Source organism: Narcine bancroftii, chromosome 6, assembly GCF_036971445.1.
Source record: "Narcine bancroftii isolate sNarBan1 chromosome 6, sNarBan1.hap1, whole genome shotgun sequence".
NCBI lineage: Eukaryota > Metazoa > Chordata > Chondrichthyes > Torpediniformes > Narcinidae > Narcine > Narcine bancroftii.
In genome coordinates this window covers 141,410,779-141,434,127 of record NC_091474.1, presented here as the reverse complement: position 1 = coordinate 141,434,127, position 23,349 = coordinate 141,410,779, and the positions used below count along the sequence as shown (strand labels likewise).

Sequence of the window (23,349 nt, the reverse complement as noted above, 5' to 3'; positions counted from 1 at the left end):
TTATCTTTCCATAAACATTTCCTAACTGCCATATTTAAATCCTTAAAACATTTTTGAATATTGAGTGGAACATTAAAATTGTTCTATTTTATGTGTATTTTTTATGACTGCATTACCTATCTTGTCAGTACATCCCTTTAATAATTATAATACACTCCCAAATATATCTATAACAGTCAATAATCCAATGAAATACAAATCTAATTGCCTTATCTTAATAATACTGCATTATTATGCCATTATTCACAAATGTTTTATTGATTTAAATTTCACATTTGTTTTTTTTTGCTACAAATACAACCTAGGAATAAAATTAACAAGTTACCACAATTTAAATCAGCCTTCTCCAAGGTCAGTGGAATCATTCTTTTCCTCTGAGTAACTCATCTTGCTAGTTAAGTAAAATTTGAGATACTCTTCAGCATCTTTTGCACACTCAAAATAAATACCAAAGGCATGATGTAATGCTTCAATTTAGGTGTTGCTTTGACATTGTGGGTCAATTGGAGTCATTTTCACTTCTGAATTTAAAGCCTCTAAATTCTAACCCTGTTTTTCCTTCAAAAGTGTTTAAATTTCAGGGATTGTTAATCTAGTGGAAGGATGCATTGAAAGTTTCTTCAAGGGTGCATTTACTTGTACCATAGTTATCAAGGTCTGTTCAAGTTTAAACAAAGAATTACTTCAGTATCTCATGTATTTTGTTCTCATACTGTACTAAAGAATGGACTAAATTATCTGGTCTCTGTTTGTGGTATCCCAGTCTTCACAAAATACCTCCCATATTCTCTTGACAGTCAATGGATTACTGTTGCTAAGTATCCCATCATCAATGCCCTAAGAGTCACCATTGACCAGACACTCAACAAGACCAGTCTCAAAATTACAATGGCTACAGGGTAGTTCAGAAAACTGACTCAACTTCTGACAGTGCAAACCTTATCAGACCAAGAAGCAAAACTTGGGAGAATGATCGAATACTTTTTCCTGGATGAGTGTAGCTCTGACGCATGTGAACCCTGACATTATCCAGGAAAAAGCAGCCAACTTACAGATTTCAGATTTATTGTCAGAGTACATACATGATATCACATATAACCCTGAGATTCTTTTCTCTACGGGCGAGGAAGAATTACCACTTTTTTGTAGTGCAAAAGAAAACAGCGTATGCATGTAAACAAATAAAGAACTGTAAACAGATTACAAATGTAAACAAACTGCCTGTGCAATACAGAGAGAATAGAAAAAAAAATAAATAGAGTGTAAAAGTAAGAGTCCTTATGAGTCCCGAATTGAGTTTATTGTTGAGGAATCTGATGGTGGAGAGGTAGCAACTGTTGCTGAACATGGTAGTTCAAGTCTTGTGAAGCCGACAGCTCTTTCCTGATGGCAGCATCAAGAACAGCGTGTGTGCTGGGTGGTGTGGATCCATAGTCATTGCTGCTGCTCTCCGATGGCAGCATTCCCGGTAGATGTTCTTGATAATGGGGAGGGTTTTGCCTGTGATGTCCTGGGCTGTACCCACTACTTTTTGGAAGGCTTTATGCTTAGGGATATAAGTATCCCCAAACCAGACTGTGATGCATCCAATCAGCACACTTTCTACCACATGTCTGCAGAAATTTGCCAGGGTTTTTGGTATCATACCAAACTCCCACAAATTCCTGAGGAAGTAGAGGCAATGACTTTGCTTTATTTACGATACCATTAGTGTGTTTGGTCCAGAAAAGATCCTCAAGGATAGTGACTCCCAAGAACTTAAATTTGCTCACCCTCTCTGTAGTGATACACCACTGGCCTACTTCAGGGGGCAACCTGTGAATATGCAGGAAGAGCACTGGAGGACAAGGTCATGCCTGGCCAGCTGTCAATCAGCCAATCTGAATGGACCAAGCCCCACCCAGTTGGCTGCCAATCACCCTCCGGGATATAAGCTACATTCGGCCCCTTGAGGTCAGTCTCAGAGCCAGAACAGCTACCCTCACAGCCAGCTCTTGGAAGTTTGTGTGGAATAAAGCCTGTTGAACAGACTTTATGTTTTGTGTCTGCTTTTCTGCTCGATAGCGCATCATAATTTATTCCACACAAAATTTGAAGCTGTTACGAGTGCCAGGAGCCTCAAAGTTGACCCACATCATCCAGAAGCACAGGCACGCTTTGAAATCTGGAAGCACACGGACAAAGCAATCATGGAGGCACACACCAATGACATTCTAGACTTCAACAGGAAAAGGCTTGTCTTACTCTGCTTGAGGTTGGGTCCCCGAGCTTTCCAGGCCTTCAAAGACTGCACCAAGTACTCTGAAGCAATGAACACCTAGAAACCATGTACAAACCTCCCACAAATGTGGTCTTTGCAAGGTACCTTCTGAGTATTCATGCCCAGCTGCCCGGAGAGACAGCTGAGTCCTACCTGGGAGCCCAACATGAATTAGCCCGACCGTGCCTGGCAGAACCTGGGGTGAATGAAAGGGAGGTCGAAAGGTTGATCAGAGATGCCTGTGTCAGGGGTCTATGCTTGAGAGCTGTCAGGCAAAAGCTGCTGGAGGACAATATCTACTCCCTGGCCAAAACAGTGGAGGTGGTCCAAGCCCTGGAGGCAGCAGTCCTGCACACCGAAGCCTTCGACTCCAGGGTTTCCCCAGATCTCCATGTGGTCAGCACAAACAGCAGCTGTGGCCCAAAACCAGACAGTGGATGAGAACATCACTGCTGTGGACATCCCACACCCTTTTAAGTACTGTGGGTCCTGGTGTGGGTCAGATTGACGATCGCGCCAAAAATGCCCGGACAGAAATCAGTACTGCTCAAGATGTGGCAAGAAAGGCCATTTCATTAAAGTATGCCTTTCAAAGCCAGTCAGAAGCTCAGTGGTCCTCTACGACCAGCCCCCCCTCCCCCACCTGGTCCCAGCCCCGTGTGATTGCCGGGCGACGCCATTGCCCCCGCAGCTACTTCCGGCTTCCCCAACCTCAGCAGCCCTACTTTCGGTCTCGTCGGCAACGATCAATGCATGCACGCCATGCACCTGGACCAGCCCTCGCCCAAGCCAGCCAAGACGCCACTTCCGCGGACTACAATGATCTCACTTCCGGTCCACAGAGTGATATCACTTCCACCGCCCGCGATGACGTCACCCTACCGACGGCCAATGGCGTGATGTCACTTTCCCCGGCGTACCATGCCGCTGCCACACACCCTCACACAGTGCTGCCACCTTGTGCCGGGCTGGCGCAGGTGCCACAGCCACCCAGGCCCTCAAATGATGATGTCAACAAGGGCGCTGACCAGGCCACCCTACTAATGTACCCCATGCCTCTGGATGCCGCCAATCGCCACCACCGCACCTCACACCTACGGAGAGCGCCACTGGCCAACTCTCACCTCTCGCGACACACCCCACACCTGCAAATAATGCCACTGGCCGCAACAGACCTCTGCCATTGAGGAAGGATGACTCGGTCCCCAAGATGTTCTTAGTGGCCACCACACTGACCAGAGACATCCCTCACGGCCTCGGGCGTTCTATGATGGGCATAAAAATCAATGGGCAGGTAATCAACAGTGACAGCGCTGAAAGCTTTATTCACCCGAGCGTGGCCCACACCCTACATCTCAAAATCCACCCCACCACTTTCTCTATCGCCTTCGCCACCCAGGACTGAACTATTTATACCCTCGGGCGCTGCTCTGCCAATCTGACTGTGGGGGGAGGAGACATACACTGGGTTCAGGCTCCTGGTAATGCCCATACTCTGCGCCCCAGTCCTCCTGGGCTTAGACTTCCAATGTCACCTGCAGAGCGTCACCCTCATCTTCGGGGGCCCCTATGCTCCACAGTGTGCCGTCCAACCAGACCCGACCAACCTGCAGCCTCTCCACGCTGCGCATCGCCCCTCCCGGCCTCTTCTCACACCAGACTACAAGATGATAGCCCACCAGAAGTAGGTGCTATTGTGCAGCCAACAGACACTTTATCAAGGCAGAGGTGCAGTGGCTTCTGGTGGAAGGTGTCATAGAGCCCAGTAACAGCCCATGGAGAGCCCAAGTCCTGGTGGTCAAGGGAGGAAGCAGGCTGATGATTGTCATGGATTACAGCCAGATCATCAACCGGTATACCCAGCTGGATGCCTACCTCTTACCGAGGATAGCCGACATGGTCAATGAGATAGCCCACTAATAGGTCTTCTCCATGATTCACCTGAAGTTGGCCTTTCACCAACTCCCCATCCACCTGTGGGACAAGCCTTACACCACCTTTGAGGTGGATGAGCGCCTCTATTAGTTCCACCAAGTTCCATTTGGGGTCACAAACTTGGAGGAATGAGAAGTGAGATTGGACTGTGAACCAAAGAAGTTTTCTGAACTTACACACACATTACATACACGTGTGCATAGAATTAGAAGGGGGTTAAGTTAGGTTAAGTAAGTCAATAGTGATAAGTTAAAGTTTGATTCTATTTTCATGTTTAAAGATAATTAAAAGCAACATTTGTTTATCCTGGTGAATATCTATTGCTGCAGGTTTTGGGGTCCTCTGTGCTCATAACATTACCACAATTAGCATCTGCAGACTTTCATGTTTCACTTCACTTTACCCATCCTAATTTTGTATACCTATGCAGATTGTAACTGGTACATTTATTTTTTAGCTTTAACATAGGGATTAATAGTTAACAGTCCTGAACAGAACGGAGAGTCCAGTTACATGAATTATGGGACTGAAAATGAATGAGGATCTTGATACAAGTGATTCGATCAGCGTCATCATTTCAAACCCTCCCACCATACAACACAGGTTGAATAGGGATGGGGCCATGAAAATCACAGAATTAGAGAGGGAAAATTTGAGGAGGTTCAAGGCAATGTCAGTCCAGATTATTTTCTTAAGGCAGCATTGCTGCTCTTCCGGGCTTCAATTCCAACCGGACTTTTCCCAGGTCCTTATGGCTCTGTTGCCTATGTGTAGAACTTTGTACATCACAAGCTCCAGCTTGTTGCAATCATGTCTTGTTTTGGCCTGAATCTACCAGAAACTGTCCCTTTATAATGCAGCCAGCTGCACCCTGGGTTAATGGGAAGCCTAGCTCCCAGTCCCATTTTGTAGTTCGTAACATCCTATAGACACCAGGCAAAGTAACTGTGAATCCACCCACATTATTCATATCTAACTTTGTATCAAAGGAATACAGTACTACCACAGCAATGTCACCATTTCATTGCACAGAGATTTTGATATATCACGTCAGTTAAAAAAAGTAATGATAAATATTGTTTTGAGAGCAAGCACACTTGACATTTCGAGGGAACAACTTTTTTCTTGGAAATTTGGCAGTTACTTTAAAAATAAAATAATATCCATTCCTGAAGAATTTTAAAACTCTTTACAAATATCATTTAATTTTGCATTGCACAGTAATGATTTATACATTTATCAACCCAACTTACATAGCAAGATTTTAATTGGACAGTTATAAATACAGACATCAGGGAAAACATGGGAGGTATGTGCAGCACTCACCCATGAGTCTCTCGTTCTGTAATTTTCTTTGACAGGGCTTGATAATAGGATAGCTTCTTGAATTTCTCTGATCCAACAGCTACATAATACTGGTTATTTTCTAATTCAGCTGCACCAAGCAAGGATCTTCCATCTAGAGTACAGAGTCTGCGTATTTACAAACAAAAAGGAGCATGTCATGGTCTCTTTCCACATAAAAAAAACTCCAGGTATTATTTCTGAGTCATGACTTTTGATGGAGGCAGCAAGTTGAAGTGATGAAGAATTTAAAAGGTAAGTTTTGGCAGAAATTTTCAACCAGCTTCCCAATTGTCAGCAACAAATATTTATTGGCAATTTTTCATGGTTCAGTTCAAGCACTTTCACATTAATAGCTACTATCAAGATCAAATATCGGACATTGCACATTCATTCACAGGGCATCCAATTACCTACTCCAAACTTCGACAAACCTTGGAAATCCAAGGAAAGTATGAAGGAAGTTTTGGGCATGCTGTTTTGATGTTGGGTCACAGACCTGAAATATTTATCTTCTTTTTCTTTTCACAAATGTTGTCTGATTTGTTGCATGGTTCAAGCAGTTCTTTTTAAAGAGGAGGCTGAAACCCAAGTCTTGCATTCCAGTCCTGTCTTTTGTGCTGGAAGAGACTTTGGGCAGGGGTGCTAATTCCACTGAAGGAATAGTGACTCTTAGTCTTGTTCACACTTTCTTTATAATTTTCAACACATTTTTTTTACCTTTGGAGATGTGGATGCATTGAAAAAATCCCATTTGAAATGTTCTTGGGAAGTTTTGATGAAACAATGTTCATTAGAAATGGAAATAAAGATAGAAAACACCAAATAATAAATTCACAGCAAGTCATGAGCATTTTAAGGAGTACTGGACAGATTAATATATCATACGGGCCTTATCACTGACTTCTTTGGTAATTTATGTGGAAAGATTTAAATAAAAATGTTTACTTACCTCACTGTTTCAGATGCAAATTAACTGTTTCCAAAAACATAGGGGATATCCCATAAGGGGCAAAACTCGCGTAAGGAATTTGTCAGCCTCACTCCTATGGGAGTTGGTAACATTTCACTGTCAAACTCAATGAATTTTCCCAGCCTTGCTGAATTGTAAGATTATTCATCCAAGCCAACACAGTGTTCTAATTCACTTTATCCAGGAAACTGAGTGGCTGTCTTCTCTCCAAACAGCAGATAGATCAGGAAATCCAAGTGGGACAGAGAGGATAATGCTCTTGATTCTGCTTCTTTGGCACTCACTATTCGGTAGGCTAAAATTTGACAAAATGACCTTACAATGCAAGAAAGCACAAAAGGGAAAGTGCTCCAACCACTGGAGTGCAAGCTGGAAATATAAATTGCTGGCAAAGCTCAGTCGATCAGGCAATCTTTGTGGCATCCTTGTAGCATTTTTCTTTTCTACCTCTTGATGAGCAGGTACCACTTTGCATTATTGTGAAGGTGGGAAGGTCATAAACAAGGTCAGAACATTTTATTCATCATCAGGAAATGGCATTTAGGGCAGCACAGTTGGCAAAGCGGTTAGTGCAACGACTTTACAGTGCCACTGATCAGGACTGGCATTCGAATCCCACACTGACTGTAAGGAGTTTTGTTCTCCCCTTGTCATCCTGGGTTTCCTCCAGGTTCTCTGATTTCCTCCCACCATTCAAAACATACAGGGGTGTAGGTTAATTGAGTGTAATTGGGAAGCACAGGCTCAGGTGCTGAATGGCCTATAACTGTGCTGAGGGTGCAAATTTAAATTTTAAAATTTTCATTTATTCCCTGTTAGCCCATAAACAATTGAGACTATTAATCGAGTCAAAATGTGCCCTTATAGAACATACTTTAGGTTATGTCAAACAAATACATATTATTTTTTCACGAATGAAGGATTCAAAATTATGCTTAATAACCTAAACATTATATCAATTAGCACTACAAAGGAAAGTACATTTGGTAAAAACCATTCTCAGCACACCTCCATTTAGTTGATTTAAGCTGTCCATGTCTTTTCAAGGAATCCCCTTGGCCCAATTCGTGAGACTTGCACAAATTATTACCATGAACACAAAGAAATTGGTGCTTGCTCAGAATGTTAACCTGTTAATCATGATGCAATTCAAGTTGTGTTAGAAGGACTCAACCTTAACCTTGCACTCACCAATCCAATTCCTTATTACCCTCCCCTCATAACCCAAATGGCACTTTGGGTCTTTCAGATCTCCACCCGATGCGATCGTCATATTTTCTTTGCAGCACATGATGATCATCTCTTCTGCCCCTGCGTCCTAACCTGAACCAGCTCTCATACCTGCCAAAACTACCAACGCTGGTTAATTTTCCAGTATCAATCCAATATCATTCATTTCCCCTCCTTTACCTGATGCATGAAGTGGTGACTGTATCACCCTTCAGTCATACTATTCTCCCTCAACCTCCACTAATCATTGAAATCTTTCCTCATGCATTTCAAATCTGTCTTTTCTTCATATCTACCCTTCGACCAACAATCTTCTCCATACCATACTCCATATCATACCATGGCAGAAGATTACTGAGAGAGACCTTTGTGCATGCTTGTACATACAAGACTTGTTCCACCATGTGTGGACCTTGGTAAGTTGGTCCAAACCATTGCAGGCACTTTGTCCAGCACCTCTTCAAGACAAATCATTCCAACTTAAATAAAATAAAATTTTCCATGGAAAAGGAGCAATTGCAAGAAAGGTTTAGCACGGAAGTTCTCAACCTTTTTCTTTCCACACACATCCCACTTTAAGTAATCCCTATGCCATAGGTGCTCTGTGATTAGCTGGTATGTGAGTGGGAAGGAAAGGTTGAGAACCACTGGTTTAGCTGGTCAATCATCATTAGAACACACCGTATCACATTAAGCCAAACACAAATTGTTCATCATTCAGGATGGCTGATAGAATTTATACACAGGAACATTGTCCTTGAATAAGCTTGAGATAAACAATAAACTTCAGTTTTAATCTTCCACAATTTCAGTGTTGGTTGGTGTATTAATTTCAGGTTCCTTTCCTCCATATATTCACGTTTCAAGGATTCCTAACTATTTTACATTTTCACAGTTTGCAGAGTGACAAATAAGATGAGGAAGAATAAATCCCAGGCTTGAATCTTTTGGTTTGTCAATTCTAATTTCCAAAATCAGATCCCCTGTATCTGGAAAATGTACCCTTTAATCACTTTTTGTCGACATTCCCATTTTGAATGTGATCATGAATTTAGCTGTCACAGGAACTATAATTTAGTTGAGAATAATATTGGTTAATAACCTATCATTCAAGTTTTAGCCAATAAGGATCATTCTATTTTTGGTGGCGCTATTTTGCTTCTTTTGTGTGAAAGCTGACTTTCATGTATGGCACTGCATAACTTGTGAACTGTAAGAAATTTCACACCAATTGCATTTGCACTTCCTAATTTTTGATGCTGTGTAATTATCCACAAGGATGGCTTAGAATTCCAGCCATTAGAGAAACACAGTCATATTCCACAGTGAAAGTAAAGGTTTACCTCTGAACTGCTCCAGTACGTAAGTGGACTTTTTCCGTAATCATAGCAAGGACACGATTCCAGTCTTGAACAGTGTGTTTTGGTAGAAGTAATCTCACAGGGGGTATCAGTAGGTCTCCATTGGTAAAGATGCTGATTAAAAGGGGCGGAAGACATAAACTACTCTTAGTTCATAAAGTTAAATTTCCCCATTTCTGAAGACGTCTAACAAAATCTCTTTAATAATCACAAATAATCAGTCTGTATCTGTGGAAAGATGGGATAATTGGTAAGTGTTTCAAATCTCAAGATTGTGGCTTAGTTCCAAGAGATGCTGATAATGAACAGAACTTTATGAAGTAATAGAAATGAAATAAAGAAGGGTTAAAAAACAAAACCAGCAAAAATGAAAATAAAGATTTGTAAAGAGATGTGTAATATTAGAGGACTAAAAAGATCATAACATGAGAAATCACAGAATCAGTGTTATGTAAGAAGTATGTGGCAATAACAACAAAAATCAGGACAAATTTCTAATACTGCTTATTGGTGTATGGAGTTAAATCAGCTTACTTCAGAGAGGACAAGTTATGAAGGCACCATTCCAGCCACTTACAATCAAGAGAGTTCTCATGGACCACCTTCCACCCCATAACTTAAAGGAAAAAAATATTCTTTAACCAGTACTTTGAAGGCAATATGCAATCATAATTTTTTAATGATATCTTCCAATAAAAACCATGATGAAGTGAGTTTCCAATTTCATCTGACATTATGAAAAATGCTCTGACAGATGTGAGCAGCTGCTAAGAATTGCCTGCCAAATTCAGCAGGTGCATCCCAATTCACAATCTGAATTTAACCAGAAGCCATTCCAACTCCTGATAGAATACAGCAGCCTTCCATTTCTAATGTCAGGGCGGCTCAACCTGCAGAGCCGATGAGTGTACGTTTATCCTGCAGAACTGTCCTCTTTCTCTGTCAAGAGCAAACCAGGAGATTGTGAATCTAAACTGGAGCTGCAGCACTGGGAACAATTCAAAAGGAGGGAATTGGTTTAATCCTTAATTAAGATGAATTGTGTATTTTAATTGATCCACAAGGAAATTTAAATGAAACACTTTTGTTAAATTGTCTCATTGCTACCAGTTCGACAACTGCTTTGTGGTGAATTAACTCATTAATGGAAGCAAAAATTATATGGAACCAAAGTGGAATGAAAATTCTATTGAGTGGTGTCTTCCATTTTTTTTTAAGTGCTGCAACACATATTTGAAGCATGGAAGAAATTGAGACTCCCCAATGTGTAAGATGTATAATTAAATTCCTGATGCAACAATGGACATTGGCAGCTGAGAACAATCTATATATCAGTAACTGCAGAATTTATCAGCATGCATCTATGTTTCATACAGTGGTTGGGTCTTAATTCCAAGAGCCACTGAAGTTAACCATGAAACCTTATGCACATATGACTGCTTATGTTTGAGGTAGTCCTTACACTTTCTTGGTCGGGTGGGGTGGGGGGGAGGGGGTTGGAAAGAAGCTGGCATGAGGTGAGAGGGCCCCAACTACACCAAAAGCATAATTTTCCATTTGGTTCCCACTCCCATCTTAGTCCTAATTATTGGTAGCGAATCTAGACAGAGAGATTTAATTTTAGAATTGCTGCAATTAAGAGATCCCACCGTGGTGTGGAATTGTGCTCTGAATTTTGTTTTTGACATTTCACTGGGTATAGTGTGCTGTTTACTGTGCACAGCTACACACGAGACTTGGATTCACTGTGCTCATGGACACTTCACACCTTGTGCAAAGAAGAAAAAAAATCACTCGCCTGCATTAAACCCAACTTAGCACCCTTTTCACCTGTTACCATGGATGCAAGATTTCTGGATCAGTATCTCACCAACATCCAGGTGGCACAATGGTCCACTTAATAAACCTGCTGTCTCACAGCTCCAGCCATTTCTGGTCTGTCTGTGTGCACGTTATCCCTGCATTGCATGGGTCTCCTCCAATATTCACAAAACACGAAGGTGCATAGCTTAATTGGTCTCTATGAATTGTCCCAAGTATGGCGTTGAGTGATAGAATGGGTAGAGCTGATGTGAATATGGGAAGCAGGAAGTGGATTAGTATGAAAATGATGGTCATCCTGCACTTGCAGGGTGAGGATCCTGTTTTCACATTGCACCTCCACTGCGTTTCTTCAGTTGGACTCCATGAGTTTCACATGGGGGGCACAGTTAGTGTAGCAGTTAGCGCAATGCTATGACAGCACCAGCGACCAGGGTTCAAATCCTGCGCTGGCTGTAAGGAGTTTGTACATTCTCCTTGTGACCTACATGGGTTTTCTCCAGTCTCTCTGTTCTCCCCCCAACCCTCCAAAATGTATGGGATTGGTGGGTTAATTGGGTGTAATTGGACAGCACAGTTTTGTGGGTCATAAAGGCTTCTACTGTGTAGTATCATTAAAGTTAAAATAAGCATCATATTTAAAAATGTGTCAGGCAGTCATCCTCTTGCTGGTAAATTTCTATCATATAAATAAATCAAATCAAGCAATTGTGTAACATTTATTTACTTGATACCAACACAATTGGTGGGATAATTTGTGCTACTATCTCAAAATCAAGTTCCATTTTGGCCTAGCATTTGGACATTATATTGTAGGATACACAGTGCCATCCAGTGGTGCAACAACCCTATAGCAATTCTGAGCTCGTACCAATTTGAGAAATGCTCCATAGGAGTCTCCTTGCTTTCCTGCAATTCCTACAGCTCATTGCTTTATCACTGGGAGATTTACTTTTCAAGATATAGGCATTGGTCATAATTTCACCTCAAGTTTCAAGAAGTAATCCATTCCATTCCTGCGATTTAAGGACATCCTGGAAACACAGGCTTTGCCCGCATGGATCCTATGTTCTCTGGGCTCTCATCTTACTCAGTACTGAGAGGGAAAACTGGGGAGGAACATCAAATAACAGGTGCTCTTGCAACTCTTAAGGAAGTTGCAGCTGTCATGAGGGTACGATTGTTTGTAATAGGCATAAAAAATTCTCAAGTGATGAAGAAACTGTAAGCAACGTTTTCTTGATATACAGTAGCTAAGTGGCTTCAGAAAAGGCAAGACTGCAGACAGTTCAGGAGCCAATAGCGAAACACAGCCCAGTGAACCATGACAGGTATTAAACCGAAACCAGTCTGGGAAAACCTGTCTGAATAATGCTACCCAGTACCAAATGAATGGGTAAAATATATACTGTATTTCACAAGATGCTTCCTTATAATTTGTGCCTTCTTAACCATTAGCCCCTTTTCCACTGGCATCGCAGTTAATTGGCTGTGCAGTGTCCTGGGATAGGAAGCCCTTTGTGGCATTTCCACTGGGCCACGTTTAACTGGGACACTAATTGGTTTTCCACTGAACACACTCATCCCCGGGGATTGGAGTGTTCTACCTTCAACTGGAAACAGGTGACTTTCTGCTGTCCCTTTTCCACTGGTTTTATCAGCATGCCGCCATCAGCAAATGCCGGGGATATGATTAGGGGTCATTTGATGCTGGCATAAATTCCCAGTTAATTCCTGGGGCAGGGTGCCAGTGGAAGAGGAACTACTGTCACATGCAAAGTTACTCTAAAGCCAACACACCAATAAGCTACATGCTGGAGGACAAACACCAAGTTAGAATTCTGTCACACCAATAACATTTAAAAGAAGGTTCAGAAACTCCGTCTCCCTTATATATGATGATTCTTCATCTCCTTTTATACAACCCACTACTATGGTGTCACCAACAAATATATAGATGGTGTTATTGTCGTACACAGACATAGGTGTAAAGTGAATAGAGCAGGGGGCTAAGAACACAGCCCTGTGATGCTCAGGTACTGATAGAGATTGTGGAGCAGATGTTCTTACCATTCTTCATTGATTGTGGTCTTGAGTTGAGGAAATCCAGCATCCAATTACATGGTGGGGTGTTGAGTCCCAGGTCTTGGAGTTTGCTGATCAATTTTAAGGGGAGAGGTACAGAGGTTGCCTCCTGCAGTAGGCGGGTGGTGTACCACCACAACTTGGACCACACCAAGCTGCTAGATCTGGGAAGGGATGTCCAGAGGTTGGTTCTGGACCTGTGCAACCCCCTATTCACTTTAAATCTGTTCACGCACACACTGTTCCTTTCTGAGGAGTGGGGTATCCTTGCAGTGCCTGTCAAGCATTGGCCTGTACAGCCACTCCAGGACGCACATATCAAACCCCACAAATTGACTGAAAGGAACCATCATCATCATCCTATGGGAAGGATAACCAGAAGAAGAACTTTTATAATCAAGCCAATTTACCATCTCACCAAAGGTCTCATGTCTGTTAATCTTCTGGACCAACCTATCGCAAGAGACCTTGTCGAGTACTTTAAAGTTTAGAACAGTGGCTCTCAACCTTTTTCTTTCCACTCACATACCACTTAAGTATTCACTATGCCATCGATGCTCTGTGATTTGTAAGGAATTACTTAAGGTGGTATGTGGGTGGAAAGATAAAGTTTGAAAATCACTATTTTAATTGTGCCTAATTGTTATGTGCATGGTTTCATAACTCCAAAGGAAATGGGCCAATGACAATTTTTCTCAAGCAAAATATTTCAGTAACAATTGGGTCTAGAGCAGTGATTCTCAACCTCCATTCCCACCCACATACCACCATAAGCAATCCCTTACTAATCACAGAGCACCTATGGCATAGTGATTACTTAAAGTGGTATGTGAGTGGAAAGAAAAAGGTTGAGAACTACTGGTTTAGAAGGATCCACTGTCCTACTCTCATTAATCATTGTCACTTCCTCCAAAAAAACTCAACCACATCTGTGAGACAGCACCTCCCTCACATGAAGCCATGAAGACCCAGGGTGATTTTTCTACATTAATATCAGAGATGTGAAAAGTTGTTTAATTGTTTTCAATTATTGATGAGCCAATTGCAAGGCTCAGTACTTCAGCTGAATCATCCCACCTCTCCACAACAGACAGTGGCATACGATCTACCATCTCCAGCTGAACTATCGGAACTGATTGTCTTGAGCTGAATTCCATGGATTGTCTAGAGCTGAATTCCATGGATTGTCTAGAGCTGAATTCCATGGATTGTCTCGAGCTGAATTCCATGGATTGTCTAGAGCTGAATTCCATGGATTGTCTAGAGCTGAATTCCATGGATTAATTGAGGAAACTAATCTGTCCAGGAATACACACTCTACTTATCTTTCCTGTTGGGAGAGATGGAAGACATTGCTGCATAACGTTTTTTCAGCATCCCACCTGATTATTAAGTTTAAACCTCACAATAAGCTGATCACTAGCATCCTCTAGTGGATTTGAATGGCTAAACAAGAAAAGAACAAGACATTTTAACATGATCTCTTGCTGAAAAAACACGGGGCTTGGTATTTTTCAAACAATTTTCTTAAAACACTTGCAAAATGCCTTGTTATTGCTATTGTGAGTTTTTCCAAATATCCTACACATGATCATAGTTTTTTTAAATAAAAATGTACTCAAGTAAAGAAAGTTTCCTTAACATTTGCCACCCATTAAAACAACTGGTTCCTGAACCTATGAATGAATGTGTACTGCAGTGGTCTTCACTGGAGGGGTGTAAATAACATCAATGATTATGAAAGAATTACATCAATGCTCAGTAAACTTTACTGTATCAATTCAAAAGTATTGAAAATGCAAATTCTCCAGTTGCCAGACTGTGGATCACACTCATACTCCCTGGATTGATCACTCAGACATCTGACTCTATCATGCAACTGAAATCATATTATATCGAGGTACTTGCCTCTCCCCACTAAGTGAAATTCAAAGCATCGCCAATCCCATCCATTAGCTCAGAATGGCAGGATCTCTAACAACAGCGAAGCTGAATACAGAAGAAACAGGGGCTTGTGTGGCTTGGTGCCAGGTCAAAACCATTTTTTCAATGTCAGCAAGACCAAGGAGATGGTTATAATATACTGGAGGAGTGATAGAGCTCATTCCCCAGCCCATATCAACAATGCTGATGAGCAGATGGTAGATAGCTTTAAGGATCTCAGTGATCTGTTCTGATCCACCCGCGTTAATGTCATGGCCAAGGAAGTGCACCACTGTCTCTACTTCCTCAAAAGCCTGAGGAAATTTGGCAACTTCAAAGGTGAAGTTTTAAGAGTACAGAGTTTGTCTGTTCCTGTAAGGATTAAAGGCAAAGTTACGGGCATAAAGAACCTTGGCTTTTAAGGGATATTGGGAATTTGGTTAAGAAGAGAGGTATATGAGGTACTAGAGGAATGGAGGAAAAATACTTAAGACAGAAATCAGGAGCCAGTGCTTTGGCAGACAAGGTGAAAGAAAATCCAAGGGGATTCTTCAGGTATATAAAGAGGAAAGGATAGTAAGGGACAAAATTTGTCCTTTTCAAGATAGGTATGGAGTCAGAGAGATGGGAAGATCCTAAATGGGTGGTTTTTTTCATATCTTTCTTCATTCAGGAAACTGGTACAAAGTTTAGAGAAGTGAGGCAAACAAGCAATGAAGTCATGGATCCTATACTGATTAAAGAGGAGAACGTGCTTGCTATCTTATAGCAAATAAGGGTGGATAAATCCCCAGGAATCACTCGCTCTAATCAGAAGCCGTGGATGACTCTGGAGGTGCACGTGCATCTCAGGATCCGAGATGCGGCCTTCAGAGTGGACGACAAGGTAACCCTAGCTATTGCAAGAGTCAAGCTGTCTAAGGCCATCAGGAAATCAAAGTGTGTGCAAGCCCAGGGCATTCACAGTCACTTCCTGGATAGCAAGGACACATGACACATGTGGAAGGGCATCCAAGATATCACCAATCACAAAACTATACCTGTGCTGGTGATGCCTCCCTCCCAGAGGCACTGAACAACTTCTAAGCACATTTTAAGGCTAAAATGGATGTCATGGAGAAGAAGGCCACCTCTCTTCCAAATGATCAGGTGTTGTGTCTTGACCTGGCCAATATGAATAAAGAGTTAAGCAAGGTCAATCCGTGGAAAGCTGCTGGACCTGATAACAATCCCAGCAGAGTGCTCAGGGGATGTGTGGCTCATCTAGCAGATGTTCTTACTGACATCCTTAACGTTTCTCTGAGAAGCGCCATGGTCCAAATGTGCTTCAAAGTTGCCTTCATTGTTCCTTTGTCGAAGAAGTTGTCTGTGTCCTGCCTCAGTGACAACTGCCCTGTCACATTCACACCCATCGTCATGAAGTGTTTCGAGAGGCATGAAGCTCCAATTGCCCCTGTAACTAGACCCCCTGCAGTTCACATTCGGGCCCAACCACTCTATGGATGATGCCTTTGTTACCACCCTCCATCTATCCCTCACCCACCTGGAAAACAAGGGCACACATGTTTGAATGCTGTTGATTGATTTCAGCTCGACATTCAACAAAATCATACCACAGTACCTGATAGGGAAGTTGAGCCTGCTGGGTCTAAACATCTCCTTCTGCAATTGGATCCTCGACTTCTTGTCAGGGAGACTTCAAGGAGACCGAAACGGTAACAGCACCTCCAAGACCATCACAATGAGTATGCCCTCCCTCCACCCCCCACCCCAAGGGCTGTGTGCCGAGTCCACTGCTGTTCACTCTGCTAACCCTTGACTGCAGCTAAACACAGGTCAAACCATATCAAGTTCGCTGATGACAAGACTGTGGTCAGCCTGATCAGTAGGAATGATGAGTCAGTATACAGAGATGAGGTGAAGTCGCTAATGGCTGGTGCAGACCCAACAACCTGAATCTGAACGTTAAAAAAAAAACAAAAGAGATAGTTGTCAACTTCAGGAGGGCCAGGGGACCATGCTCTGCTGACCATTGACGGCTCAACTGTTGAGGTCATCATGAGCATCAAGTTCCTTGGAGTGCACTTGGTAGAGAATCTCACCTGATCCCTTAACACCAGCTCCATAGCCAAGAAAGCCCAGCAGTGCCTCTATTTCCTGCAAAGGCTGAGGAAAGTTCATCTCCCACCCTCCGTCCTCACTACATTCTACAGAGGATGTATTGAGAGCATCCTGTGCAACTGCATCACCACCTGGTTTGGAAGCTGTACCACCTCGGACCCTGCAGAGGATAGTGAAGTCAGTAGAAAAGATCACTGGGGTCTTTCTTCCTACCATGAAGGACATCTACAACACTCGATGCAGGCAAAAGGCAAAAAAAATAGTGAAGGACTCCACACATCCCTCATGTAAACTATTCTCCCTTCTGCCATCTGGTGGGAGGTACCGTAGTTCTCAGGCCCTTATGTCCAGATTGGGGAACAGTTTTTTCCAAAAGTCATCAAACTCCTGAATTCCCAGAACATATGTGGATAGTGTACTGTGGAATGTTACTGTATACGTCTTAATATTTTAATATTTCAATGTGTTTAACTTCTATTATAACTTATATTTATGTAAATATGTTCTGTACTCCTGGAGAATGCTATCTTGTCTTTACTGTGTGAGCATGGTATGAATGATAAATAAAGGTGTCTTGACTTGACTTGGTATTCCCTCGGCCCTTGAAGGACTTGAGTGCAGAAATTGCAGGGATCCCGACAGATATATTAAAATATCCTGTCTACATGGATTTTAGCAAGGCCTTTAAAAAGATCCCACATGGGAGGTTAGTCAGGAAGGTACAAATGTTCAATATTTTTGGTAAGGTAATGAAGTGGATTAAATATTGGCTTTATGGAAGTAACCAGAGTGTGGTAGTGGTAGTGTGGAGGCCTGTGACTGGCGGTATGCCTCAAGGATCAGTGCAAGGTCCATTGTTGTTTGTCCTGTATATCAATGATCTCAAAAATAATTGGTAAATGGGATCAGCAAGTTTGCAGATGACACAAAGTTTGGAGGTGTAGCAGACAGCGATGAAGTCTATCAAAGCTTACAGAGGGATCTGGACCAGTTGGAAAAAAAAATCAGCTGCAAAATGATAGATGGATTTAATGGAGAGAAGTGTGAGATGCTGATTTTTGGAAGGACAATCCGGTAGGCCATTCGCAGTAAATGGTAGATCACTGAGAAGTGTGGTAAAACAGAGAGATCTGGGAATAAAGATACATAATTCTCTGGAAGTGGCATCACAGGTGGATAGGGTCATAGGGCTTTTTGGCATATTGGCTTTCATTGATCAAAACATTGGGATGTTATGGTAAAGTTGTACAGTATAAAACATTAGTGAGGACAAATTTGGAGTATTGTGTCCAGTTTTGCTCATTTAACTGCAGGAAAGATATCAATAAAATTGAAAGAGTGGAGTATGGAATGAGTTGCCAGCTGAATTGGTGAATGCGGGTTCAATTTTAACCTATAAGAAAAATTTGGTCAGGTACATGGATAGGAGGGGTATGGGTGGATATGGAATGGATGAAGGTCAGTGGGACTATGAAGAATAATAGTTCAGCACAGACTTGAAGGGCCAAAGGTCCTGTTTACTGTGTTGTAATGTTCTATGTTTCTTTTCTAATAGATTAAAAAATATGAAAGTTTAAAACTGACCTGCCTTCACCAATCACGCAATACACAATCTCAAGCAACCGGAAAATTTACTTATCCGGCATCTACCAATCCCCATAGGTACCAGATACCAGGGGTTTTACTGTACTTTGTCATAATATAGCATTTTAGTACTGTGTCACAGGATGTTTAATGTTACTGTTTCATTAAATTAGTAGTATTCTCTGGATGGTCGTTCATACAGTGGCATAGGATAGAATAATGATATTGATGTACTGATAACAAGATGCAGAAAAGTTTGATAATGCCACACCACAGCATTGTACAAATAGTATATACCAGAGCATAGTTTGAGTGTTAATTGTCCTATTGGTAGTTTATACCCAGCAGAAAAGCATCTTACCTTTGAGACTTTGCTAATGACCTGAGCAAGGACTCAACAACCAAAAATTAACCTTTGTAAACTATGGGGAGAGTTGTTAATCTTCAAGAGTGTTACTAAAAAAATCCTCACAACAAATGTGGATTGATGTCAGTACTGAATACATACCCCTATAGATTTTGTTAGCTTAGTTTTGTAAGGTTGCACTGTACTGCAGCAGCCACTATTAGATGGTCAATAGTGTATGACTTAACAAACCAAATACTACATAAAATTAATATACATGGAAGCAAATTCAAGTGCGCATGGTGTTCAATACTGCACAGAAATAATGAGGGCCAAAACATGAACTATCTCCAAGGTAATCTAGACCAATTCAGATAGCATGTTCAGTTTAAAGGGTGAACAAAACATTTATATAGACCCTGTATACGTCTCTCTCAACATTATGGAGCCCCTCCAAAATCACAAACTAGCAAATTGGTTCATGAGATTGGTTGTGAAATTTTGCAGCCTTGCACTCTCTCCCAGTCAAGTCTCACAGAATCAGATTTCTTTTATAATCTCTATCTTTTTCAAATGCCCTCAAAAGAGATTATTATAATTAAAGTCAACAAGTATAGTAATTAACTTTCATTTTTCTGTTCATAATTTTTAAAAGATTTCAAAAGATGAACAATCGAGCCAGAAAATAACCTTGTTCAGCCAAAACATCGCCAAGATGCAAGATGGGGAGAATTTCGAGTCCTGGGCTAATTGTTCATGGGTCGAGGAGGCTTGGGCTGATGCGAAGCTCGGATTCTGAGATGATCAGGTATTTGGGGGAGTCGATGGGGGAGGGGATTGCTGGTTGAGGGTTTAAATGTCAGGGAGCAGAATGAATGACAGGATTTACTTTAAGTTGATAGTCTGGGGTGTGGATATTAGACCACACTGATTTCAAGAGTAACACCACTCAATGCACAATTGTCCTAGAAATTGTGTCAGATGCACAAGGTCGTTCTCGAGCAGAAGTGCCTGCTCATGTTTTCATGTTGGTGCAATTTGACCTGGAAATGGATACACATATGTTCATCTACTGAGAAAATCTATTTTCAAATGCCCTGTGGTCAATAAAAAGATCTGCATATTTGAATATCTAGGTCTCCTGGTCTTGTGCACACAATCCATTAGTAATTAAATCATGGGTTTATTAACTAAATAAATTTATCCCTGAATAAAAAAAATAAATCAAATGCTGAAAGTTTGAAATGAAAACCAAGCAGCCCCTAAAGTAAAGGAAATAGTTAATGTTTCAAATCAACTCTAGGAAAGGAAACAGTTAATGTTTCAGTTGAAAAGACTTTAATCAGAACAGGGAAAGAGTGTAGAGAAGTTAATTTGAACTTAAGAGTTAGTCAAAACAAACCAACTTTCTCTCACCCTACCACTTCCGACTGAAGGTCTTTGACCTGAAATGTTAATTCTGTTTTTCTCTTCACTGTTGCTTCTTTGATCGGACAAATGCTTCCAGCATTTTCTGCTTTCATTTCATGAATAAATACATTTCATAACTCACTTGGTTTACACCTGGGCAATACATATCTATCTGTGTTTTTTTTTATATATACACACCGAGTTAATCAAAAGAACATAAAATTAAAGGATTGAATCCACAAAGTAACTTATAAATAGGAAATCACTTGTTCCACTGAAAGATGTTTTCTTTGATGTTGCACCATTAAGATATTTTTGATTTTCACTGCTGAGCAATGGCAACATTGCCGTACCTCCAATTATGATGCCCGCAACATGTTTGTAATCTGCTCTTTGATCCAACACTGAATTTTAAAAGCGAAGATGCCTTCCTTCCCCTCACATTAGAATTGCAACATGCAGCATGTGTGCCTTCACATAAATTTCCATGCTTCAACAAACACCTTTCATCATTTTTATAAAAGGACAAAAATATTCCAAAAGTGTACTGACTTGATACTACATGGTTCATAGTTGTACTTCTTCCAACGGGCAGAAACGATAATTCGGCTGTGAACAACTGGTCGAATCTGCAGAGAAAAATCCCAAGGTTAACATGTCTTGCTGGAACAAACTGTGGGAGCGAGGAAATCATGTCAAGTTCTGGCGAGTGGTCTGATACTTACATTCCAGTGCATGCAAAGTACTCCAGAAATAAATTTTTCTCAGTGAAAGAGAAACATATTAATTTTCAAAATAACCATATGATAGTCTTTGGTTTCGACTAAGATTGCAATGAAGATATGGGAACAAAAATAAAACGGCCTTAGCAAATTCATCATTACTAAAAACATAATACAAGTCTGAAAAACACTCATTTGTTCTGATGTCCACCATCTTCAAGAGGTTGGCCATTAACTGCAGCATCCCAGCTAGCTCAATCCACTTCCATTCACCTACCACCACCACAGGCCCATAGCTGATGCTATCTCTCTGGCCCTGCACTCAGCTCTGTAACATATGGATAACAAGGACACCTTTACAAGACAACTATTCATTGACCACAACTCTGCCTTCAACACCATAATCCCAAATAAACTCATCCCAAAATCTTTGCCTCAGTATCCCTGTCTGTAACTGAATCCACGATTTCCTGTCCTACCAGCTATAATCTGTAAGGATTGGTGACAACATCTCCATGATCACCTATACCCCACAAAACGGTACATTCAGCCCCCTACTAATGATACATGTATGCCATGATTATGCAGCCTAATGCTTCTCCAACTCCATCTAGTAAATTTCAGATGACACCCCCATCGCAAACCACATCTCAAACAAAAGTCAGAATATAGAAAGGAGATAAAGGGATTAGTGGCTTGGTGCTAGGACAACAACTTCTTCCTCAATGTCAGCAAGATGAAGGACCTAGTCATGGAGGGGGAAGCTCACTCCCCCGTCTGCATCAACAGTGCTGAGGTGAAGGTGGCAGAGAGTTTTAATTTTTTTAGGAATACATAACTGCAATGACCTGACCTGGTCCAACTATGTCAACCTGACAGTCAAGAAAGCACACCATGCCTCAACTTCCTCAGAAGTAGCCTGTCTGGATATATCAAATGTGTGGTACTGGAACGTCTTTGTCTAAGGCTGCAAGAAACTGCAGAGAGTTGTGGAAACAGCTCAGACCAATGCCCAGACTCTGTTCGTATCCATTGACTCCATCTGCACTTCCAACTGACTCAGCAAAAGCAGCCAATATCTAAAAGGCACAACCACCCCCCCTCCAAAATAATTCCTTTGATCTGCACTAACTGATCTCTCTCTCTCTCTCTCTCTCTCTCTCTCTCTCTCTCTCTCTCTGCTATATGCATGGGTTGACCAGCTGGTCTGATCCCAAAGCAAACTTTCTCACTGAACCTTGGGACTTGTGAAATAAATTTGAATGACTCTTTCTGGAATGAATATTATTTATGAATTGCTTCAGTGCTATAAATTTTGATATGGGGATAGTGCCGGAGGATTGGCACATTGCGCATGTGGTTCCGTTATTTAAAAAGGGTTCAAGGAGGAAGCCTGGCAACTATCAGCCTGTAAGTTTGACGTCTGTGGTAGGTAAATTAATGGAGAAAATTCTTAGAGATAGTACTTATAAGCATCTGGATAGACAGGGTCTGATCAGGAGCACTCAACATGGATTTGTGGGAGGAAGGTCATGTTTGACCAATCTGATTGAATTTTTTGAAGAGGTGACTAGGAATGTGGATGAGGGTAGCGCAGTGGATGTTGTCTATATGGACTTCAGTAAGGCCTTCGATAAGGTACCACATGGAAGGTTAGTTAGGAAGGTGCAGTCTTTAGGTATAAATTTTGAGATAGTCAAATGGATTGAACATTGGCTGAAAGGGAGAGGCCAGAGTGGTAGTGGATAATTGTCTGTCAGGTTGGAGGCCGGTGACCAGTGGTATGCCTCAAGGATCTGTATTGGGCCCATTGTTGTTCGTTATATACATTAATGATCTAGATGATGGGGTGGTGAATTGGATTAGTAAAGATGCAGATGATACTAAGATAGGTGGAATAGTGGATAATGAAGAAGGTTTTCAAGGATTGCAGAGGGATTTGGGCTGCTTAGAAAAGTGGGCTGAAAAATGGCAGATGGAATTTAATGCTGATAAGTGTGAGGTGCTTCATTTTGGTAAGAAGAATCAGAACAGGACATACATGGTAAATGGGAGAGGATTGATGAATACAGAAGAGCAGAAAGATTTAGGAGTATCGGTACATCGTTCCCTGAAGGTAAAAACTCACGTGAATAGGGTGGTGAAGAAGGCTTTTAGTATGCTGTCCTTTATCAATCATTGCATGGAATATAGGAGTTAGGAGGTGATGTTGAGATTGTATAAGATGTTGGTGC

General features: G+C 41.5%; 1 protein-coding gene across 10 annotated transcripts in view; it reads right to left on the bottom strand.

Moving 5' to 3' along the window:
- Positions 1–23,349, bottom strand: part of LOC138736539 (doublecortin domain-containing protein 2) — a 134,824-nt gene that overhangs the window by 71,859 nt on the left and 39,616 nt on the right. For all 10 annotated transcript variants that reach the window (XR_011340371.1, XR_011340370.1, XR_011340369.1 and 7 more), the window contains exons 5-7: positions 20,946–21,022; positions 9,086–9,217; positions 5,522–5,668 (exon numbers count right to left, since the gene is read on the bottom strand). Coding sequence is in view for 5 of the 10 variants with exons in the window: in XM_069886209.1 (XP_069742310.1) it covers positions 5,522–5,668; positions 9,086–9,217; positions 20,946–21,022 (356 nt within the window). In the remaining 5 variants the exon portion in view is untranslated. The remainder of the gene's footprint in view (positions 1–5,521; positions 5,669–9,085; positions 9,218–20,945; positions 21,023–23,349) is intronic.